The sequence below is a fragment of the Lissotriton helveticus genome, chromosome 12 (assembly GCF_964261635.1).
Source record: "Lissotriton helveticus chromosome 12, aLisHel1.1, whole genome shotgun sequence".
In the NCBI taxonomy this organism is placed as follows: domain Eukaryota; kingdom Metazoa; phylum Chordata; class Amphibia; order Caudata; family Salamandridae; genus Lissotriton; species Lissotriton helveticus.
In genome coordinates, this window is record NC_136073.1 from 472,364,441 (window position 1) to 472,382,294 (window position 17,854).

At 42.5% G+C, this 17,854-nt stretch overlaps 1 protein-coding gene across 1 annotated transcript in view; it reads left to right on the forward strand.

Annotated features, from left to right (window-relative positions):
- BRD7 (bromodomain containing 7) overlaps positions 1–17,854 on the forward strand; it is a 259,012-nt gene that overhangs the window by 219,165 nt on the left and 21,993 nt on the right. Inside the window, exons 12-13 of the mRNA XM_078668474.1 lie at positions 6,118–6,229; positions 17,271–17,391. Coding sequence (XP_078524600.1) covers positions 6,118–6,229; positions 17,271–17,391 — 233 coding nt within the window. The remainder of the gene's footprint in view (positions 1–6,117; positions 6,230–17,270; positions 17,392–17,854) is intronic.

The window sequence follows — 17,854 nt, forward strand, 5'->3', positions numbered from 1 at the left end:
TATATATATATTTTTATTTTTATTCATATTTTTAGTCAACAGTTGCTCTGCATACAACAATACGTGTAGAATAAAAGATACATATACCAAGTCAAGTATGGGAAAGTACAAACCACATCCATTTCCAACAGTGATCGCGTTGTCAGATATATTTCACGTAACATTTTCATGGGCACAATATTCAGTGAAAGACAGTTCAGGAGCGAATGTCCCCTGACCCTCCCTCTATCCCTACCCCTAGCCTACATCAGGTCTCCCTGTATTGGACCCAGCTACCTCACACCTTCTCGTACATACGGGGGCAGCCCTGGCTCGGATAAACCTTATGTTCCGCCAGCTGACACCAGTCTAAGTCGTTCTTCCTGTCCCGGATAATCGGGGTTCTACTTGCACCCCATACTTTTGCAATATTTGGGTTAGTCACCCCTGCTACCAGTGTCAGCCACAGTTTAGGATACCTGTCTCAGGCTCCTCCCGTGCATCATTCTCTTGGCAGCGGTACTCTGCCCAGGCCCTCTGGACCGTTTGGAACTCCACCTTCTTGGTGGCTCCTGGGGCAGGTACCCCCCATCTCCTTTCAGAAGCTTTTCACCTGAGCCACTGTATAACTTTTCAGCTTGGCCAGCTCAAACTCCATGGCTTCACTTAAAGAGTCAGCCAGAGACATATAACAGACTACGGATCAAAAGGGAAGCAGGGAAAAATGTAGAAAAATCAAAATGGTCTTTGATGTGGATTGGAAGCATACACATAGCTATTGTATGGTTTTGCGCAAATACAAGTCCTATCCTCACCTCTGATCACCAATGTTAAAAATTATGTCTCTAGTTGCCTAAGGGAAGCACCATGTCCAAGTAGTGACCACAATCCTAGTCAATTTAAGTCACAACACAATCCTAAATTATCCTGGGCTCACCCCTCTGGTAGCTTGGCAAAGGGCAGGCAGGCTTAACTTAGAAGGCAATGTGTAAAGTATTTATGCAATTACTCATAAAATAACACAGTAAATAGACCGCAAAAATACTCCACGATAGTGTAGAAAAATAGAGAGTATGATTTTTTAAAAAGATTTATTGTGAAAACTGTGCATAGAATTCAATAGCGCTAAAAGGTTAGTGACCTTTTAGTTAAGACTGCCACACCTGTCTTCTGTGCAACCTTTGGCCAGGTCCATCTCTTGAGGCGAAGGAATCTGTGAGGTTTGAGTCATTCAGAACATCTTCATTTCAAGGGCATCAATTAATGTTAGCCTGCCCCATGTAGAACCTACTGTTCCACAAATGGATTCTGTGAGTGGTACTACTTGACGATGGGCCTTATTTACAGTTTGGTTGATGAGATACTCCATCATAAATGTGGTGAATTTCTTGTCATTGTAGCCTATGGTCTGTCCTTGTAATGCGCAGAAGTTACGTTTTGATGGAGCATCCCATCCGCCAAACTTTAAGTTGGGCCCTACATTTTAATAAGATGAACACATTTACATACCTGTAACACATTGCACTACTATATCTTTATGAGACAGTTGTTTGTGCATTTGTTAATGCATTTTTAGGTTTCGCCTCGCCGAAAGGCTGCGTAGCAGACTTTTTGCGCAAGGCGAAATCTTTAGTTCTAGAGTAGTGTGTGTATTACCGCCCCTCTGTTCCATTGGCTAGCTCCATAAATGGAGGCTAGCCGTTGGAACAGAGATCTGTCCGTCAATTGCGGAGCAGATTCGGGGGCGTTCCGGCCATTTTTACTCATTCTGCCCCTTTTGTCACGTCAGTGCGGCGGTGGGCGGGGTTTATTTTTTTTTTCTGCCAAGCTTTTTTTTTGTCATTCCTCCGAAGATGGCGGCTGGGCAGTAGCCTTCATGGCGTGGTCCGCTTGATTTCAGAGGTAATCAATGCTACATCCCTTGCCTATTAGTAATCTATGAGAATCCACGTAACGCAAGCCAGAACTAAAAACCATTTGTTGTAAATGGGTTACACGTGAACATTTCCGCGTTGCGCTGTAGGTCTGCTGGGGGTTTTTGCCTGACTCAGTGTTTGCTGCTCTGCCGGGAGCTGGGGGTGTAACTCGGAAGCGGTCACGAGGTGGCGGGGGCATTACTCATGCAGTCTCCCACGGACGGGTGCAGTGTGTGCCGAGTCACGGCCCCTCCTCCCCGCAGAAGTGAGGAGAGGCGGCGGCCGTCCTTCTCTCGCACCGCAGTCTCCTCGGCCTTCACCCTCGCCCACCCCTGTGCCCCCACCCCACTCTCCGTCACCCCCTCTCGCTTCTGCCCAGCCCTGCTTCAGTGGCCTGGCGTTGGCATCTCCGTCTCGAGTAGTCAGCGCTCCACACGTGAGACGCACTTCATCTAGAAATCCCCCCAGGAGCGGGACACCCCCACCACCCCGACTGCGTGGCTCCCGCCTTCACTCTCAAGAACAACACCCCCACCACCCCCGACTGCGTGGCTCCCGCCTTCACTCTCAAGAACAACACCCCCACCACCCCCGACTGCGTGGCTCCCGCCTTCACTCTCAAGAACACCCGGAGGAATCCCCAGCTGCACTCCCGCTAACTCTATGGCACGGATGCATGTCTTTACTTTGACTGAGAGATTTTTCCGGCAGTGCTTGTGGACTGGTGTGAGCTCGGCGGTGGGGGCCAGCCTGAGTGAGGCATTTCAGACTGTACGCGACTCGGGGGGGGCCCCCCAAGAGCGCAGTCGCGCCCCCCTGCTTCCCGGGTGCATTATAGTAAATAAATGCCGTGGGGATGGTCGTCACACGAATCCTTCTTCCTGACCCTGTCTGCGCGTGTCTCTTTCTCCTGGTGTCTGCCGGTATCCTTCGCGTTGTGTTTTCACTGTAAGCCCCCCAGTCTGAAAAGGACGGGGCTTACAGCGAAAACACAACGTCATGGTGAGTGCTTGCTCCGTTCCTCTCCAGCTTCACACTATGATGTCAGATCAGCCCTCTGGCACTATCAGATTCCCCCCACGGGCCTGCCCGACCCTGTCTCACTTGGGGGCATAGTGTTCCTAGTGTATGAGAAACATACCTCTCTTCGGGCTTCGATGACCCCGTGTCCGAGAGATGCACCTCTCTAGCATAAGAGCATATCAGATGTGAGGGTGGCATCCCGTCACAAGGAACTAACCCACCTCACATGAGGGTGGAGGCACTCTGAGGCATAAAAGCAGCAGAGGCCTGATTGTGAACTACGTGTTCCAAGGGCACCGTGACTTCACAGGAGGTATCTGCAAACACAGCCTCGTTAGCCCTGATTTCACTTGGGCCAGTTGCTCCTTGGTATAGGTTTATTACTAATAATAACCCTGATTTCACCTCGGCCAGTTGCTCCTTGCTATATGTTCATTACTAATAGGGTGCTTGGCTTTTTTTTGCGCAAACTCGACCCTAAGGTATTGGAGCGCTTTACATGTGTACCAGTTACGTTACACAAGGACACATTTACTTTTGGTAGGCACATGGAGATTAAGTGATGTGCCCAAAACAACAGGATGTTGATACAACGCTGAGGCTCGAACGTGGTTCTCCAGCTCCAAAGTTGGCAGCTCTGACCGTTAGGTCACATCCTCCCAATCAGTGCTTCAAAAGCAGTGAATGCAAGCTCACACTACTTCAGAAAGCAATTCCATCACCAAGGAAGTCCTCCTACCAAACTCTTCGGTTCACAGGAGGAGCTGGTTAAGAAATATCAGAGTGCCATTCCTCTACTTTTGGAAGCCACGAGTCTACTTTACTGAAATTTGCTGTTACTGCACCTATTATCTCCTCAAATGGTTACAGTAATATGTGCTTAGTGGGGCTCGCAGTGTGTGGGGGGGCTCTGTGTGGGTGTGTGGGGGGGACTCGCAGTGTGAGGGGGGCTCGCCGTGTGTGGGGGGGGCTGTGTGTGGGGGGGCTCTGTGTGGGTGTGTGGGGGGGCTCTGTGTGGGTGTGTGGGGGGGGGCTCTGTGTGGGGGGCTCTCTGTGGGTGTGTGTGTGTGGCATTTGCGAGAGATTAAGCTATTGGCATTGTAAATGACAATGCCATTTTATTTTCAAACCCAACCCATAAATAAAAATGTTGTCATTTACAATGCCAATAGCTCTAACTTTTGCAAAGGCGAAACCGTTGCATTGTAAATGCTTGTTGTTATATGGCACGCACATTATCCAGGGATGGTGCAGCCTTTTACACAAACTGAAGACGTTACAAACACAATTGGAAGGAAACAAAAAAGAAACACTAACGTTCTGTTTGAACACTAAAGCAATCAACTGAAAGTCAATGTTGAATCCTATATGCAGTGTCAGGGAATAAAATCTTGTATAATATGTCCAGAAGAATGAAGCTCATAGTGAATGTTTCACGCAGAATCGAATATACAGTAAAAGGCAATAAAATCATATGCTGTATGTCTGAAGGTAGAAAGCAAACCATGATCTAGAAAGGCCATATGGGAACATTACAGGCAGACAAAAGAGGAGAGGGAAAGAGAGGTATCTTTAAATTCTCGTGGATACAAGAATCTTTGGAAGAGAAGAAACCTCAGCTGTTTCTTAAAAGTAGCCAGAAAGGTGATAGTGCGTATATTCACTGTGGGAGGGATCCAGAATCTTGTCGTACTCCCTGAGATTGACTATGCCATAGTGTGTTGTTTCTTGGTTCCAGAAGAAGTGTATCGGAAGTCCAAAGGAATTTTCGAACATCGAATATTTCTACTTCGAGGCTGAGTAGTTAGGAGCTGAGGTGTGAAGTGCCTAGTGGGTAATGAAGCAGTCTTCTAAATTGTTGTAGCCTCAGTGGGTCACCTTCATAACATTAGTAGTACATGAGTAATATGGTTGGATTATTTTAGTTCCTTTAGCAAATTAGGCAGCTCACACAATGTCCCTTTCAGGGAGCATGATGTTCTTTACAGAGACCTGTTAGAAAGGTGCTACCACTGTCAAGTCTAACACGCACCAATAATTGAAGTGGCGTATTAAGGTCCTGTTCTGAGGTAAATTGGCAGATCTCCGTAGTGAGTTCTCTTAGCCATTGCATTGATTTTTTAAGTTTAAATTGCCTGTCTAGGATGAAGCGGAGAGACTTAGCACTGTCAACAACAGCAGGTTTACATTCTAATCCTCCACATGAGTTAATCCAAGTGTGTACATTAAACGTCGAGCGTGATGAGGAAATGAGGGGTAATTCAGCCTTTTGAGTTTTGATTTTCATATGATTTAAACCCATCCAGTTTAGAGAGTAGCACCCGCAACTCTCCCGCCCCACCGCTGGCTGGAGCAGTTAAAATGTGCCTGTCCATTTTTCTGTCATTTAAAAAAAAAAAAAAAGAATAGCTTCCATTAGATCATCCTTCTATGAAGTCTGGGCTTATAAAATTCACCTCTGATGATGTGCTTTTCCTAGTTTACTTTGTGTTCTAAATTTGCACTGACTCGTAGTCCGCTTCCAGGACTTTCTGCTTGTAAGGTCTTTAAATTGTTTGGACTCACCTGTGGCATACTAGAGTGCTATTGAAAAAGTAGCATGGTTTGGCGCCGTGCTCGTCTGCAGTGTAACTTATAGGTTTGCTGAAGAGTAGTGAGTGGAGAATTGATCTTGCGAACCACAATTTGACCAACTCTTTTCTACAAAATTGACTTTCTTCACCAGGAGTATTTGCTACCCGTTGCTGAATCTTTCAACAACCCTTGTGCTAATGATGTTATATTGAGCATCTTGTTGTGAAATGGTATTGAAAGTATACTGAAATCCAGTAAGTGTGTCCTCATCTGTTCCCAGGTTGATGAGTTTAAAAACAATGTTGAATTATCCAGTTTGCGTTTCCATCTGCGTCATCCAGCAGAATTGAACCATCTAATACTATTTGAGTTTTTCCCTCGCTTTCTTTGGCAAGTGATTCCATAAAAGGCCAATAGGTGAAGGCAGACAGCTTCGCCTGCAGCTTTCGCCATTCTCACCGACCGCTATATTGCTAGCGTTGCTGGGGTTTCTTAAAATTATTTTTTGGTGTAAAATCTGACGTACTTATATCGTATTGTAAAAACAGATTTTGATACAGATTATATGTGTAAATAGAAAGTGAAAATTGGTGTGACATAACAAATCTTGACAATTTTGCCCTAGTATTGATGACTTTTTGGCGAAGACACAGGTGCACCCTTACGGAATGGCAGATTGCATACTGGATGCTTTCACCAATGGGGAGCACTCCAGGACTTTACGGGAAGAAGAAATGGTACGTTTTCCAAATTTCAGTGTTGACCATTGTAACACTTGGCACAGTTTTATAATGCTTTTATAGCCCAACACTCAGAATTTGCTTTTGATCAGATGATTACATTTATGTAGCAAGTTTTTGTAAATCTTATGGCCATGCTTCAGCATTTTTACACTGTTCTGCTAAGTACCTGAAGTGGAGGGAGCTGGTAGTGTGCACAGGATCACGCACTGTGTTGTTAAAAAGAATAACATTAACTCACAGCCCCTTGTTAAATAAATTCTGAACACCTATTCTCACACTTGTGCATCCCGTGATAGCTTGATTGGCATGGAAGATGGATGTGGTTTGATTGTTGGGGTTCAGGCCAGCTCAAGTGGATCATTATCCAACAGAAAACTACATATTACTCTCGGTGTACTTTGGGAGTCATAAACGTTATATTACACTGTAATTTAGGTGTAGTATACTCTTTGTCAGTGAAGGATTGTTAAACGTTCATTGCAATTTAAAATCAATATCCATCTGTAATGAGATCACAAGAGATATTTTTCAGTCACATATTGCAAAGTTACTTGCTGTTTCAAGAGTGTTTAGTATAGAGTTCCTCAAAATAGAGAAGCCAAATTCGAATTTACAATGTATTAAAAATAGGAAGCGCCCTTTTATGTCAAGTTCTCAAGAAAAGTCCAAAATTGAACTCCTCCCCCCAAGTTTCACTGCTTCCTATCCAGCCCCTGTACATATCACACTTCTGTTCCAGATATGTGTAACTATGCTATGCTGTAAGGATAACTAAACCATGTGGTAAAATAAAATATGTGGTACATTCTGTGTTTGTGTTATTTTTCTAATTTGTCATATTCGACACTTTGAATAATTTGTTGGTAAACATTTCATGTCATAAGTACCAACTTAACACGTGAAAAGAGCAGTGAGCAAATGAAATCTGCAAATAATGCAGCAGATGGTGGATTATGTGGCAAATGCAGTAAATCCATAACTATGCAGCAACACCGTGGCTATAGAATCATATAATTTCCAATTGCCCTTCCTCTGTTGCACCAGGCACCAACAGTTTCGGGACACTGACTGAATTCACTGCTTATCATATGTTTAATATTCTTTGTAAGCTTCCTGTTTGTTGTTTATAGGCAACCTTTACAATGCAATCTGATCTGATTCTAACGGTCCTGGATAAGGATAATGGAAGGTTTCTTGTTGGAGTGTGGTAAAAGTGGTTAGGGAAGAAGTTTCAGGATCTTATTCCTCTCTTGACCATTCCAGACGTCTTACATACTTTAGATCTCAGTTGGTCTTGTAAGGTGATTTGATTGCTCTCTGTCTTTGTTCGCCTGTTCATCAGACAGTTGGATCCTGTATTCCAAGCAGAAATTAAAATCTCTTAAAGAAGGGTCAGCAGATTCTCTGCTTCCCCCCTCAATTCCGGAGTTAAAATATTGGTTCATGCTGCTCTAGCAGCCATAGGGAATTAATCGAGCTTTAATGTAGTAATAATTATATTCTTTTTCTTATCAACTTTGGGGAAGAGGAAGAGGAAACGTTGTTCTAGCATTATTAGTGCCATTCTGTCACAAGTACGCTTAACAAGCACAGCTGGCTGAGAATAACAAGACCCTTGATAAATACATACCACCGGTCATCAACAAGGGAAAAATGGATGATAAAAACGTAGAAGCTGCAGGCAAAAATGCACTTAGCATAAAATACCCATCGTATCTATCCAAAACAGCAGTCAAGAAGAAATGTAAGCACAACCTGTTGAGGAAAAACCCTGACACTCTGATCTCAGACCCCTCGTTTAACCTAATCAAAGGCATAATAGTCAATGATCTGATATTTTTCACCAGAAAAACAGCTAAATGGCGCACTGCCTTGATAGAGAAACTCAACATAAAAAATATTAAAAATATACCACATGGCACAAAGCTATTGAGCACTCCATCACCTAGACTAAGAGCAAACCTCTGTATCACGTTATACAAGAACGGAACAGTGCTTATACAAGCATCCAATGACGATTTAGAGAAATTTGACAATATATTCCCTTCGTTTAAAAAATGGGTAGAGAACCCAAGAGATCAACAACAACATACTCTGACCGCAAAAGAAGATAGACTAGAAGCCACCCACGCTAACAGCACAGGCATCCCTGGGCCTATGCAAACACAAGAACCACATCCCCGAACATCACAAGAGGAAACAGACATCACGCTATCCAGAGAACCACAGCAATCTCAACACCTAACGCCGCTATGTGACACAACTGAGACAGGAGACAGCCGGGATAGAGAGGGTTCAGATAGCACAGAAACACTGGGTCTACTTGCAAACACCGTGCCGGCACAGGCACAGAACGAAGAAAAAGTGTGGCCACGACAAATAATGACACCAGCAAATCTAGCGAAGGGTGAAGATAAAATGATGGAAGAGAATATAGAGAGGAGAGATCCCTCAATAATACCAGAGAATGCTAGGACACTACAAGCAAGTAGGGAAGAATCAGAGAATTCTACAACACTACAAGCAAGCGGGGAAGAACCAACGAGGTTCCCACAAGAGATGCCCTCGCCTAACAACAGGGCATTAAAGAGGACTACAACACCAAATGATATGGAAGATACCAACCCGCCAGCACTCTCCCTATATACTACAAAAAAACTAGCCAGGAACACACCAAATGCGCCTCACGAACACCCAAAATATGAAGAGGAAAGCGAGAGAGTGTACACTGTTAATACTTCATATCAGACCAGGACAGACACCAGAGGAATACAGACACAAATTGACAACATGGCACGTGACATCCAAAACACGTTGAAAACAATAGCAAAGATACTAGAAATCACGGCAGGCACACAATCTAAAGTTGAACACATCCAAGAATTAATGCTGAAAACGCCAGGAAATAGGAAGGAAAGGACCATGCCATTAATAGATCGGCAAAATAGACCAGACAGAAACCTTAGGTACATATCAGAAGAAGAAACACTTGCATTGCTAAAGACATACGAGCCGACAGAATGCGATGGGGGAGAGAAAATCAAAATAGTGCCAATTGACACGAATAGAACAGCGAAACATAAGATAACGAAACCAAACCGTAACAACCTACAACAAGTCCAGCTATCCACCAACGTGAGTGAAAGGGACCAGAGCAATACAAATAAACATCTGAAATGCCTACTGCTCAACTGTCGATCCGCAGTAAAACACTCGTCAAACATCGCTGCATTGATCATTAACATGGAAATTGACCTAGCAATCCTAACAGAAACATGGCTGTCTGAATCATCGTCTCCCTGCATGGATCTGCTAGTGCCCCCACACTACAACATAGTGAGACTAGATAGACCAAAGAAGATAGGTGGTGGAATAGCCTGCATCCACCGATCAGACATAGAAATCAAACAAATACAATCTGATTTGCCGGAATCTTGCGAATATCTAGGGCTTAATATAAAATCAATAGACAATGAAAGATGTACTCTACACGCCTTGTATCACCCCCCAGGAAATAATGAAACCTTCCTAGACCAGCTAATGGAGATTATAACGGATAACAATAACACGCAATCTAATGACATATTCTTGGGAGACTTCAACTTGCACTGGGAAGACAAGAAAGACAAACAGATCATCGCTCTAAAAGACTTCCTGACTGAGCTAAATGTTTCCCAAGCTTGCACACAACCAACACATACAAAAGGAGCAACGCTAGACTGGATATTATCAAGGAACAAGAACATATTGGTCCAGTCCGTTATGCCATGCGACTGGTCGGATCACCATGTCATCATCTTCCTAATTCCAACACTGGAAAGGAGAAAGACCGCACAGCCCGTCAAACGTAAAAAATGGACACGGGATACGAAATAGCTAAATGTGGAGCGATTAGTGGAGAACTGTGAGAAAGATCTGAAGCCACCTAACAGCCTGAGGAATGTGAATGAGCTAACAGAGCACTACACTACAACAGTAGCAAACATCGTTAACACCACCATGCCACTAAAAATTAAAAGAGGCTCCGAAAAGGATAAGAACCCATGGTTTAACGAGTCCTTGAGCGAGGATAGAAGGAAACTAAGAATGGTCGAAAGAAAATGGAGAGAACACCCGGCAACACCAGAACTTAAATCACTGAGAAAAATCAGAAACAAATGCAACAAAAAGATCCTTAGATCCAAAAAAGAATATATTAGATCAGAATTGGACAACGCCAAAAACAGACCACGGAAACTATTCGAAATTTTAAAACAGCAATCCAACAAACTAGCAAAATCGGCCCAAGAAACCACCAAAACCCAGCTAAGCTGTGAAGAATTCTCAGAGTTCTTCACCGAGAAGGCCAACAAGCTGGAAATTGAGCTCAAGACGGCAGCGGACAATCTGCAAAAACAACCGCTCAGTCTGACCATTACCACACCGACACTCAACCACAATGAAGCAAAAAACAAAGCACACTGGGATGCTTTCGAGCTATATAATCAGACCATCATAGCCGAAACACTAACGGAAATCAAACCGAATAACCACTATAATGACCCACTCCCTGCCAAATGTCTACAAAAAATAAACCACATCATCATCCCAATATGGATAAAAATAATAAACGCCTCCCTATCACAAGGGATCCTTCCAGACTGCCTAAAGACGTGACAAGTTGTCCCGATCATCAAGAAGCCAACAATGGACCGAGCAGATCCTAACAACTTTCGCCCAGTTACCAATATCCCACTAATGGCCAAACTAATCGAGAAATGCGTACAAAACCAACTGAGCCAACACATCGCAAATTTTAGGTTACTGGACGACTGTCAATCGGGATTCAGAACAGGACACAGCACGGAAACAGCGATCCTACATATCGTCGATGACGCAATACAGGCCTTTGACCGCAATAGGACGTGCCTACTAGTCCTTCTTGACCTGTCATCGGCATTCGATACGGTCAATCATGAAAAATTACTTGAAAGACTGCACAACAGGATGGGAATAACGGGAACGGTGTTGAAATGGTTTGAATCCTTCCTTCACAACAGATCACAAAGATTTTGGGTCAACCAGACACTATCCACATCATGTCCGAATTCAATCAGAGTCCCCCAAGGATCGACACTATCACCCGCTCTTTTTAACTTGTACGTCGAACCTCTGACAGAAATCCTCCGTAACGCTAACATAGCCTATCACATGTATGCGGATGACACGCAAAAATACATCAAGATAGAATGCCTGGAAGACATCAAGTTAACCCCTTCCACGCTCATGACGAGCTGGGCTCGTCATGGTGTAGCCTCCTCGCACGCTCATGACGAGCCCAGCTCGTCATGAATAATGGAAAATGGGCAATCCCAGCACCGGGGGGGAAAACGCATAGCAGCCAAGTGGTTAATGAATGAGGCATTAAAAAGGCACTAATTTGGCTTGCAAGTAATCACCTGAAGCTCAATGCACAAAAAACGGAATTCCTATTGATCTCACCTCCTAAGAAATATTCTGAAGCGGAAGAATGGACCAGACTGATCACAGCGTTAAGTTGTACCCCTACGCTAGTAGACTCCGCGAAATCATTAGGAATCACATTAGACAAGAACCTAGACATGAAAGCGCACATAAACTCAATGGCAAAGAATGCTCGCTTTCACCTGAACTACCTAAGGAAAATGAAACCATTTATCTCATCGGCAGATCTCAAACTAGCAATACAATCATTAGTAATCTCAAGGATTGTATACGGTTGTACAACCTTAGCAGGCCTTCCAAAAATCTCCACGGCTCCGCTGAAAGCATGCCTCAATGCGGCAACAAGACTTATAACCGGATCGAGGAAATTCGACCATATCTCCACGCATCTAAAAACTTTAAATTGGCTACCATACGAAGTCAGAATCCAATTCAAAATGGCATGCGTCACCCACAAAGCCCTTCATTACAGAACACCTAGATACTTGGCCCAGAAGATCGAGCTGGCTGGAGGAGGAAGACCGGTAAGGAGCGCCAATCTGCTAATGCTGAAACCACCCATCTTCAGGAAAAAGAAAACATACAACAGAGCTTTCACAGGGGCAGCCCCCAGAATATGGAACTCGCTCCGGCCAAATATCAGAAAAATTACAAACACAACAACATTCAAACGAGAAACTAAGATCTTCCTAATGAGTAAGTTCCTGACATAATGAAGACACCACGAGAACTGTAGGTGATTGAGTCCCGGAACCGGGATGAGGGATACACTCATTGTATTCTAGGTGTATTCTAGGTTTTTTCCTTTTCTACACCTCGACAAACACCTAACCTACCTCATGACAATGGGAAATATTTACTATATAACTCGACACTTATCTACCACTCATTATAGTATTGTAATGCTATGTTATGTGAATTAAGCCACTCGACACTGATCTACCTCACTATGATATTATATGGTAATATTATGTTATGTGAATCACATATCGACAGAATGTATAATTGTCTGTGAAGCGCTCTGATACCCAAGGGTCACGTTCGCGCTATATAAATCTCTCTAAATGAATAATAAATAAATCTATGGTTCATTCCCAAGCATGTGCATGTAGTTAGGCTCGTGTAAAGCTTGTTGTGGACATGTTTGCACCCTACAGACACAATTGATTTCTTGGTATTTTTTTGTTCTTGTCTGTTGATATGGGCATGGGCTTTTCTGTCATCCTCTGATATCCTGTTTTATCTCATGTGGGAGTATGTGCCCTGGTATCTGATCATTGGTATAACCGCCAGCCCGGTTTCAACCATTAATAACCAATACATGAAACTGGTTAGATGGACAACAACCCTTCTGACACCAAATCAGTAAATGAGCAGCAGTCGATGTCTATTAGTCATTCATGTTTTTTCCTTGGGCCTCATTCCATATTTATGCCTAGAGTGCTCATAGGATTCGTTATCAGTCAAGGGGTCCATGTCTCTATCTGTTTAACCGTGGTCCCACTCTTGCAGGGTAGAAACCTTAAGGTCTATATACCAAAAGACATCTGACTGTTTATGCAGATCAGACAAAGACCAGGAGCTCAGGGAGACTTCTGGGCATCCATTGGCTTTTTATTTGTTTTCTGTATTTTAGCATTGCATTTAGGCCTTTCCAATTTGATCTAATCTCCAGAGCTTTCACCTGTGAGCCTTTTCTCTGCAAGCCCTACTGCACCTTATGAAAGTTCTGTTTTGTGTTTACTGAACCACATTCTGGCAGAGATACAAACTTGTCTGTGGCCATCGCAGTATTGGTATGTTGGTATGAGGGAGCTGTTCAGATATTCTTGGCAGCATCTTTTACTTTTTGCCTGCTAGCTCTAGGAAAAGTTTGCATGATAATGCTCTTTACATCGCCAGTCTGAAGTGATCTGATATAAAGTGGCACGGGCAATCTTTTGTCACATGCATGGCTAGGCTGAGTCTGCGAGATTCCATCTTCCAAAAATCAAAAACGTAAATAATATATTCTCTAGGCAAGATCTCAAAATAACTTTTGAAACATGAGTCACATTCAATCTGGATTATGGGTCTCCTACATTCGGTATAGTAAGCAGCAAATCTGACCACATCACCTCACCACTCTGCTTTCTCAAATGGGAGTGGTATTGAAGCCCCGTGCACAGCAAAACATGATTTATACAAACAGCCCTCCACCTTTTCGCTCCTAAATATCTGTCACAAACACTTTCTTGGAAAGCTCCTTCATTTAACATTTTCAAGACCCCTTCCCAAAAGCACTGGACCTTTGAATACCTACACTGAGTCCCCCTCCATCTAATCTAAGTTTGTATCTTTAATCTTGGTGCTACTCCCTTTTGTACGTATCTGGACACGTACTTACTATCTAGATATTAACACTAGGGTAAGGTTTGATGAATCTGTCTGTTTTTCAGAGGGTTTTCCCCATTTATTCTTTCTTCTGTTGCTCTAGACTAATGATTTAAATTTATGGTTTGTCATCTGTGCAACCTCATGGAGTTGGAGCTCAATTATGTTATTCGATTTTCACCATTTGTTCGTCTTTTTACTCTTAAAAAGGACTTCAGTTAATGATTCACTTTTTGGATCAATAGCATGCTATTGTAACACTGCCAATCACATATTAGTGCTTGTATTCCATCAAAGGATTTAAATTGATGATTCACTTTGTGGTCCATATTGTGTACTTTTGTGACACTGTCAATCACATGCTGCTTTTTACCCTGATTGTTAAAACCGATACACGCCTGATTCCCTCTTGCCATTATTACATGCATCTTGCTTCTTTGTCCTATATGCTGTTCAGCCCTTTTAAACATTTGTAGCTTAGGACCACACTTTCTAAAACAATTATAAGTAGCCTATTGAATCACAGCAGTGCAAAAAATGTTTTTTTACACTATTTGGCTAATATCTGTGGAATTTCAGGATGAAAAGCTGAGAAAGGTGTGTGTAAAGCTTTAACTGTTTAGGTGGCAGTAAACTGTTTTTCAGAGTAAGTTTTCTTTTGGCGGTCCCAGCTAGCATCGGCAGTGGGCTTTGTGATGTCAGAACTGAACTGAAATAAACTAGTGCAGTATATTGTAAATCATACATCTGTGTCAATCATAAATCCGTGCAGTACCCAAAGGTTGCATTTTGATGGATTCCTGCCTGGCCATTACCTCTCTGTTATGTGATTGAGGCAAAGCAGAAAGCTGATATACATTTTTGAAGTTCCAAAGTTTCCATAGAATTTTTCGATGGTTGCAAAAAAAAAAAAAGATCTTTGCATGCCTTTGGTCATGGCAAGCATGAACGGGTTCCAGAATCTAGCTCGTTCGTCCTGGCATCTTTCTAACAGTCTACCATGGTGCCGATGGCAGGTGCATGTCTTGTAATCTATGTACATAGGTGCCTGTGTAATTATCTGTAGGCGTGAGTGTCTGAAGGTGTGTTGTCCTTGACATCGCAGGTTTCAATTAATGTTCTTATTTTTTCTGCAATTCTGTGAAGTTAGTGAACCAAGTCACTCCCCTCCTTGTCCTCTTTCCCACCTACCCACACTGATCGATGGGAATGCGAGCTTCTGTCCATAGAGTGTGACTTTTTCAAAGCACAGTGGTCATTCCTCAGTCTCCTCCAGGACCAGCAGAGCATATTCCTCAGACAATGTTTTTTTTTGTTTTTCACTTATCAATATGTGTGGGAATTAGAATTGAGATTGCATCTTTTGCAACTTCCTTTATAACATCAAGCCTAAATGGCCATCTTTAGTTTTTGTAAGGCTTTGTGCAGATTTGCCATACAGCAATAACACTAGTGCCTACCATTAACGGGGGCGAGGCATTATCCTGTGCGCAGTTCATAGTGGCATCAGTGCAAAGTTCAGGTTAGCATTATTCCGTACTATTTGGATGCCATCTAATAAACTTTTGCAACTTCCTTTATAACATCAAGCCTAAATGGCCATCTTTAGTTTTTGTAAGGCTTTGTGCAGATTTGCCATACAGCAATAACACTAGTGCCTACCATTAACGGGGGCGAGGCATTATCCTTTGCGCAGTTCATAGTGGCATCAGTGCAAAGTTCAGGTTAGCATTATTCCGTACTATTTGGATGCCATCTAATAATTTTGCTTTAAAAGAAAAAAAAATAGTGTTCATGGACTATTCGGGTACTTGTAGTCTAATTTGTTTTTCTGGAAAAGAAAAGGGTATTTTGTTTTTTGGTGATCTGCCCTCCATGGCCTGTGGCTTTATTTCTTCCATACCAGTAACATAGTGCCTAATTTCACTGGGTTTTTTGGTTTAAACCGACCTCAAAGATAACATTTCTTAAAACAAAAACAAACAAATAAAAAAATATGTATATATATTCTAGTAAAATTGTTTGTGTGGGTACAGGCAACCAACACCCCTGCCCAGATTCTGCGCAAAGGCAGGGATACCCATAGCGTGAGAGTTTAGTGTCGATACACTATTTGAAGAATTAAGGACACAAGTAACTTTATTTCCATTTCAAAATAGAATGGGTGCCCAAAAGGATATAGACAGCAACTTTCTTTACAGACTTTAGTGTATTTCACCCAGAAAGTAGAGTTAGCCAAACGTTTTTTTTGTTTAAATCTTAAAACATACCTACATATAAATACATACTGACAGAGGCTTTCAGTCAGCACTCTTCAGCTATGAGTCTGTTCAAGTGTCAGTCATGTTTTGCTACTGCCCACCAAAGCCTACAGCATGGGGCAGTGGGTCATCCCTCTTCAGCCATTGGTTCATTCCTGTGTGAGTCACGGTATTCTTTCAAAGTAATGCCTTTATCCACACAGAAAGTAGCACACTCTAATCGCAGAGCTCAGTGTTTGCTTTATTACTTTTCATTTTTAATTTTTTTCACGAGGGCCTTGTGGCTACCACAGCATTCCTACCAGAAAGCCCATGTATCTTTGCATGCACGCCTTGCATGCATTTTTAGGCGCAAACATCCTGAAATGGGGGTTTATCCGTTCCCATGGTATTGGAATTGGAATTGGAATTGGAAGGTTCTTATATAGCGCATGGCTACTCGGGAGCATCCCAGCGCTTAAAGAAAGATGGAAGTTGATGCAGAGACTAGGAGAAAGAGAAGGGTGGTTTATGGCCTGGGAAACAATGATGTTTTTAGTTGTTTTCGGAACATCAGAAGGCTGGGTTCTAGACGGAGTGATAATGGTAGGGCGTTCCAGAGTTTTGCTGCAGGTATGGGCATTTATTTTTGAGCTGTGGTTGTTGGACTTTACAAAGAAAGAATCCAAGATGGTTAACCGCGCATGCAAATTGCGACAATCAAAGAATTGTACTTGTTATTGTCAATTTATTTCATATAAGTGTCTCTTCAACTAATGTGGAGGGGTAAGCCAGGATAATTCCAGATTAATTGTAGAAAATTCTAGTGCTTTCCTCAGTAGACTAACATTTACTCTTATTTCTTTGTGAATATTTTGGTGTTCTGAAAAATTGCCTAAATTAGAAAAAATAGCTAGTGTTTAATTGGCTTAAAGATAAACTATTTTTGTTTTTGTTAGGTAATTGACACTGATCAACCAGTGAGCAGAATTAATTCTGACAGCATTAATAATGGGAGATTTGCATCACTCAGTGCAGTGACTGGTTTTGACATTCCAGGAGAAACATTTGCTAATGAAGGTAAGAATACATGACTCAACTGTTATTCATTTGTGAGTAGTATCAAAACTGTGGCTTTTGTTTCAGGTTGCAGTAAATTTTCTTGAGGGTTCTCAAAGGATCTTTTATCGCACACAATTATGTTTGAAAAAGAGCTAAGCGATGATGAGGTAGTACATTCATTACAGTGTTAGTTCTAGTCAGGGCCTTCTGCATTGTAAAAGCTCAGTCAATCGTAGTATTGTTATTTATATTACTACAAGTTGTGATCTTTGTGCTGACTCCTACCTACGTGGGTATTCATGTCGTTATGGAGCTAAAATGTCAAACAGCATTCTATGGAATCATCAGGTTGGGTCAGCCTGTCAGAATGCTGTCACTAACTATTGTTGTTTACCTACAATTTAAGTACAGGGTGCAAAGCAGGTATATAGATCATGCATGGACAGTTGGTCTTTTTGTCTTCCTCTGTTGGATCACTTGA